General features: G+C 40.5%; 1 protein-coding gene across 1 annotated transcript in view; it reads left to right on the top strand.

Moving 5' to 3' along the window:
- The window catches only part of LOC107670514 (phospholipid phosphatase 3-like), a 55185-nt gene extending 48776 nt beyond the window's left edge, over positions 1-6409 (top strand). The window contains exons 3-6 of the mRNA XM_016463148.1: positions 476-756; positions 3078-3135; positions 5777-5953; positions 6059-6409. Of these exons, the coding sequence (XP_016318634.1) occupies positions 476-756; positions 3078-3135; positions 5777-5953; positions 6059-6160 (618 nt within the window). The 3' untranslated portion in view covers positions 6161-6409. The remainder of the gene's footprint in view (positions 1-475; positions 757-3077; positions 3136-5776; positions 5954-6058) is intronic.
- Positions 6410-7462: the final 1053 nt, after the last annotated feature.

Below are 7462 nucleotides of genomic sequence, written 5' to 3'. Positions count from 1 at the left end.
ATCCAGGTCGCCAGTAGCAAACAATGGAGTGCGCTCTGCTGGACAAACTAAGTAATTACACCATTTCAAGCATTCTATCTGCGTTATATGTTCTGTAAAAAAAATAATTCATATCGGCGGCATATTCGCCGATACCGATATATCGGCGACAGGTTCATATCGGCCAATAATATCGGCAAAACGATATATCGGTTGGGCTCTAGTGAGTGGTAACTGATGACAGAATTTTCATTTTTGGGTGAAATATCCTTCTATGAGACTTCCTGTCCACAGTAGTACTAGCCCACGGTTCTCCTGTTACTGAAGGCTATTGATTTACTCTTTTTATCTGCTTTGCTATTGAACAAAAGTTTCTCTTTGTGTAAGAGAGCATGTGTGTGAGGTGCTGTGAATTATTCAAGGCTTCATAAGCCTTGTAGTATTTAATTCAGTGTCGCATGGCTGTAACCTTAGCGGTGTCCCCTGTCTGTCTCAGATTGCTGTCGGAGAGTGTTACCGGGTACGATTCAGAGGTGTGCACTCACGGGCATTTGTGCGCAACCGCTATGTGTCCTGTCTGTACAAGGAGCTGGGCAGCTTCCTGTTTGGCTGCTGCGTGGGGCAATCCTTGACCAATATGGCGAAGCTAAGTGTGGGCCGACTCCGTCCCCACTTCCTGTCAGTGTGCAATGTGACCTATGTTACACTCAACTGTGTACCTGGAACCTATATCTCAGAAGATGTCTGCAAGAACGAGTCCAAGATAATGGAGGCCAGGTAAGTGGAGTACAAGGGGTTTTATGGGAGGCACAGAGATGAGATGAGCTCTGTTCCAAAATCTAGGCTGTGTACAAAATTTGCATGCTTAGTAGATACATCTTTTGAAAGAGTATTTAGTGATCATTAAAAAAGTATGTTCTATATCAAAGGTCTTCAACCCTGCTCATGAGGAGCTACCTTTCTGCAGACTTCAGTTCCAACCATGCTCCAACACACCTTGCTGTAATTATCAAGTAACCCTGAACACCCTGATTAGCTGGTTCAGGTGTGTTTGATTAGGGTTGGAATTGAACTCTACAGGATGGTAACTCTCCAGGAGCAGGGTTTGAGACCCCATATAGCAGGGGCAGCCAATGTTGACTGTGGCTCTCTTGGACTGATGTTGGCCACCCCTGCCATCCCTGTTGAAAAAAACCCCAGCATATGCTGGTTACGTATGTTTTGAAGCCTGGCAGCTGGTTTGAGCTGGTTTAAGCTGGTCCTTATTTGGTCATGAGCTGGTTTAAGCTGGTCCTGAGCTGGTTATAAGCTGGTTATGAGCTGGTCCTGAGCAGGAGATAGTTGCTTAGGACCAGTGCATGACCAGCTTAAACCAGCTCATAACCAGTTTATAACCAGTTCAGGACCAGCTCATGACCAAATAAGGACCAGCTTAAACCAACTCAAACCAGCTGCCATGCTTCAAAACATACCTAAGCAACATATGCTGTTTTTTAATAGGTATATAGTATGAATGTGTGAAGTATGAAGATAATCCGGATGTACTATATCCGTCATGTTGTCATTATCATGTGACCTACCAGTGTCAGTTGTGTCGCTTCATTACTAGGGCTGGGTTTTGACAAAAATTTTACAATTCGATTCGATTCTCATTCACAAGCTTGCAATTCGGTTTGATTACCAATTTGATTCTATTCGATTCAATATTGATTATTTTGGATACATATCAGGTACAGTACATGCCAAATTTTCTCAAGGAAAAAAAATCTCTCAAGTAATGATGTAAAATATACTACATTAATATTGAAGGTTAAAATTGACTCATTTGTTAAAATTACACTTAATGAAGTTTTTTAAATAATAAAGTTACAATTACATAATATTTATACTTCAATTATTTTTTTTTAAATATGTTGAACTGAGGCGCTCCAGCGATCTGTCACTCCACATTAAACAGCGCCAAGACGGTATTTATTGTTTGAATACTGCAATACAATGGACAGAATTTTGAAATCTGAGACTTTTTTCATATGAAAAATACCAAAGCACAATGCTTATTGCGATATATTGGATGTGAAGTGTCCTTCAACGTTCAGTCCATTAACTGAACAGGCTAGACTAATCGATTCTTGGGATTTAAGAATCGATATCGTTCTGTAAAAATGAGAATCGATTAATATCGAGATATCGATATTTTTTACCCAGCCCTATTCACTAGGATAAAGTGTCAATCAGATGAGCACTTCAGAATCTTATCGGAAGTAGTAGGTCATCCGGGTACTATTTGTCTACTATGAATACTATGGAGACTAAATGAGCTGTCTTGCTGTATACTACCTAGATAGGCAGCATCCTAACCAAAATGATTCTTCACAACTGACTTATTTGTAACATTTTATATGCCTGACACAAATAGTACTCCACATGGAAGACTCGACTTGCAGTTGATTCTGATGGAGTTTGATGTTAACATGTTGCTAAGCTAACAACGCAATATTTAAAAACAAAATATATATTTAGTTTTAAGATTTAAAGAATGCTAAAAGTCTACATTCAGTACCACAAAGCCCATTTTATCACAAGGGTCAGCTTGTCGCAATGTATTATTTGTCTACTCTATGAAGGATAAATGCTGTGGTTCTTCAAAATTTGGCTAAAAGAAGATATCTTGCGCTATGTTCCAAACAGGATAAATCCGCCTCCAAAGGGCACGTCAAAGTGAAAACAGTCGTGGCAGTCATACTGAAGGGTCATTCCAAACCAAACTTTAGAATGGAATGCAACAGTGTTTAGAACAGCCCTATCTGGTGATACTGCCTAGGTAGGAGGCTCACTAGTTTTTGGAACAGAGCTATAATGTATGATTAGTTAAGGTTACAGTATTTCAAGTGCAAATGTTGGATGTTTTTTTGACTAATCACATAATGTGTTTTATGGAAATAAAAAGGAATTTACTTAGAATAACATGCATGCTTGTGATTGCTTAATATAACATCATGCAGACAATGTTACGGCCCATAAAGCAGTGCAGCGGTTTAATGATTTGCGAGATTATGACATTTGGTCGGTAATATTTCCCTTCTGCTCTTTTCAAACAGAAAGTCCTTCTTCTCGGGCCATGCATCTTTCGCCATGTACACCATGCTTTACCTGGCAGTGAGTATCGCCGTGTGTGGCCATATTTACCACATGCACACTCAAACATGCAAACTCAAACACACGTCAGGGTAGCGCCGAACGCCTGTGCTTGCTGTGGGATGCCGGTGAGGAGGTTTTTCTGTTGTCAGCTTTCACTTCCCATCCCTGCCATGTGGGAAAAATGCCAAAAAATTCCTACTGACAAGAAACTCTCTCAAACTTCAACTCACACAAATGCACACAAATACACTCATACTGAAAGAAGAAGGCTCTGAGAATGCAAAAAAACTCTCAAAAGGCATCTTGCTTCAAGCAGAAAAGAAAGGCTTGAGTGAAAGAGGGAATGTTCTCCAGAGGCCTGATGAATAGATGAGCGGAGAGAGGGAGAGCGAGTGAAAGCTAGCTGAAGACAGAGGAGGCCTTGTTTAGTTGTGGGTTGGGTCTGGGAGGGGGGCGGGGCTTTGGCCTGCTGAGAGATAGACAGGCTTCTTTCAGTTAAACCCCTCTCTCTCGCTCACTGTATTGGCCTGGGGAAGGGGCACAAAAAGGGGAAAAATTACAAAACGCTTGCAAACGATCATAAAGCATGATATTCAATAGCATTCACATTTCTCTTTCACTCAACTGCCCCACAAACCTTATCAGAATTTACTCTGCCTTGTGTGCCAATCACATTTAGAACAGAGGGAAGAAAATTAGCCCGCTGTGTAAAAACAAGCTATTTTCTACCATTCATCTGATTCAATTCATGGGCCTCTGGCTGCTCTAGAAGCGGGAGAGCTCTTCAACGCTCATGAGAGAGCGAGAGCGAGAACATGAACAGAGTGAGGGAAAAGCCTATAGAAAAGCCGTGCCAGGCTCTTTGTCCTCTCTGCCTGTTTTTTCTTTCCTTCCCGGCCAATGGCTGCACTGTTCAGGCTTGGCCCTGCCTTGCATGCCTGACCTGCAGCCACATGCTTTGGCTCTAAGTGCCAGCTGCTCCAGGCTTTACTGCAGGAAGCCAAACACCTGTGATGGGGCTGATGGGAGGGGTACCAGGGCCCTTAAATTCTGGAATGTTTCACGGTCCCTCGTGTGACATCAATATCCATAAAGTTCATGTACAGCCAATACCCGCTGACCCCAATACATCTCCCTAAAATTTGTTGTGTAGCTAAGCTAGCTTGGCAGGGTGGTATCATTAACACGTGTTAACTGTTTTTTTTTTCACCATATGGCTCTGTTCCCAAAGCTAGTGTTTACTTTTAAGGCAGCATCCTAACTGAAATGTAGCCTCAAAAGTGATGATTTGGAATGCTCTGTGTAATGTAACGCAATCATTGAAGTACATTTCAAGGAAAGTTAATTCACTTGGCAGCCATATTTGCAACGCCTCTAGGCAGCTATTTCCAGGATACAAGACCAACTCAGTCTACTCTCAAAAACTGCTAGCCAAACTCACATTTAAATAACATATTTCAAGGCAGCAACACAATCTGACACAACTGTCTTTGTTGTGAAACTGTCTTTCACATTTTCTTTGATAAATAATCGCATAGCATTTAAAAAAAAAAAAGCATATATTTTGGGTTGGTCCAGCCATTGTGCATGTGCAATCCCAAGCGTGAGTCTCAGGACAACCAGAGTTTATAACGGCAGTTGCAGTGATGCAATGGCTTTACCAATTGCCGATTGGCTCTTTTATTTAGAAGGCGGGACTTCTCCCAGTCATAATAATTTAAGTGCACCATCTTGGTATATACAGTCTTTGTGAAGAAAACTCGACTCACAACTGATTTCAATTTGGTGTTAGCAGGTTTCTAAACCAACAACAAGATACTCTAAGAAACAAAGCACACAGAAATGTTGATATTCAATATTCAATTTTAAATCACACAGAACATTTTTAGCGACAATTCTCTCATCTTGGATGATGCTTGTCGCAGTATATTCTGGCATTGTCCACCCTATTGCCTTGGAATTTGACAGAGACAAGATAACCTTATAATAACTTTTGGAACAGACTGTGAAGAGTGTTTTCGTGATGCTCACTAGATACGAGTAGATTTGGGAACAGAACCTTTTTAAATCCATCTTCCACTGCTAGGGTGGAGATACAGAACATATATAACTATAGTAGGCCTAAATAATATTGTCTCTCAAGTAAGCTAATTTAAAGGTGATAAAAGATCACTATAGCGAATTTATATTTGATGCAGACTTTGTTCTTAGGCTATTTATAATAACAGACTAACACTATTGGCATCTTTGAACTAAAATAAGCACATTATTTAGTCATTTGATGATGGTTTATCAGGTTTATCAGATTTAGCTAACTTCCGAGTGATTTTTCAGGAAATGTGTCATCAAAAGTTTAGCTAGGTCAGTAGCTAACTTCCGAGTGATTTTTCAGGAAATGTGTCATCAAAAGTTTAGCTAGGTCAGACACACACACACACACACACACACACACACACACACACACACACACACACACACACACACACACACACACACACACACACACACACACACACACACACACACACACACACACACACACACACACACACACACACACACACACACACTCACTCTCTGTAAGCTTTATTTATCAGTCTGTACACTCTTTTATCAGCTCATATGTTAATAATTCTTCAAACTTCCTGTCTTTGTGCAGTTCTACCTGCAGGCGAGGTTGTCATGGCGAGGGGCACGGCTCCTGCGACCGTTGCTGCAGTTCATGTTGGTGATGTTAGCAGTGTACACAGGACTCTCTCGCATTTCCGACTACCGCCATCACCCCACTGACGTCCTGACCGGCTTCTTGCAGGGAGGACTGACCGCGTACTGGGTGGTAAGAATCACGTCGCCACATGCTCTAGATTACCGTTATTATGAAGCTGGGCGTGTAAGGTGCTTTTTGTCTGCTCACTTTCACATTTTCTTTGTGCGGTTACAGGCCTTTTATATCTCGTCCATGTTTAAGACGTCTCGTCCAGACATGTCTCCAACAAGCTTGTCTCTGGAGAGTCCCCTGTCCAGCCAGCAGACCGTCTGCTAACAGAGACACCTGAGAGACACGATAGAGTGAAAATGGGAGTGATCGAGCGAAGAACGGAAATGGGACAAAGAACTTTAAAACATGCTCATGTCTTGACAGAGAACCATTTCCTGCGCACTCTGAGAAAAGAACAGTAATATATATATATATATATATATATACACACACACATACACATACGTGTCTAACACTTCAACCAACCCGTCCACAATGAATCAGCCCTCCATAGATAAATGATATTTTTATATTAAAAAGTTTATCCCCCCCCCCCCCCCCCCCGGCATAATGAGGGCTTGAATCTTGCCCTAAACTCTCAGCGGACCGGGGGTCTATACCTGTGCATCCTTTACTACTCATAGCACTTGAATTACACTATGGAATCGTCTAAATACTACAGATAATATTTTATATGTTGTCTTCTTTAATCAGTGTTTTACATTCTTCCTACGGTCAGTGCCATTTGTGTTCGTCTTTTGTGTTTTTCCCCAAATTATAATTATTCAGAATGAATGTAAATTAATAATTTTATAAACAGATACAGATTATCAGAAGTATTAGCATCGGTTCTTGTTTTACGTGTTTATATATGTTTTTTTATCGTTTGTGTTGATCAGGTACGCAGAGTTATTGTTGCTAATTGAGACTAGTGACTGAGCCACAGATTGTCAGAAAGCTATATTCTACTTATCTAGTTTCATTTCATTTGTTGGTTTCCCCTGTGAAAAGCCTGTATGGCTGAAATAACCACTGTATTAATAAACCAAACCAATAAAATGAATGTTCAACCTTTGTATCTTTCTATCTCTTCTATAATGACAGAAAAAAGCGCACATCCACCCACACAAACTAATATACATAACCCTGATGAGTAAAGCTGCTGTAAAAAAGCTGATAAACACATCTGTGACTGTGCATCAGTTAGATTTTAAATTAACACAGTAAATTGCTATGTTGCTCGGCAACTGTAGCAGCCTAAATAACAATATTACATATTCACTAATGAACTATATTAGCTGGCGGCAGAATTATTATTAATTAATGCATTTGTGTTAATGTTCATTTATTGAATCTTGGTGTCTTTTATTATAATGCTGTGTCCACCACTGTACTGCGCCTTGCATTAGCTGCACCAGCTGCACTTCTCGACCATTGGAGTTCTGTAGTTATGCAGGCATGCAGCATAAATACATCCCCCAACATTTTCTAGCATTTGATTTGAATGTTCTTTGACCTGTGATGCTAATTACAACCATGGAAACAATTTACTCAAAGCTTGTAAAGTACAATTTCATAGATATATAT

Source organism: Sinocyclocheilus anshuiensis, unplaced genomic scaffold (assembly GCF_001515605.1).
Source record: "Sinocyclocheilus anshuiensis isolate Anshui unplaced genomic scaffold, SAMN03320099.WGS_v1.1 scaffold476, whole genome shotgun sequence".
Lineage (NCBI taxonomy): Eukaryota > Metazoa > Chordata > Actinopteri > Cypriniformes > Cyprinidae > Sinocyclocheilus > Sinocyclocheilus anshuiensis.
The sequence above is the reverse complement of the archived record's forward strand: the minus strand, read 5'-3'. Positions and strand labels throughout refer to the sequence as shown.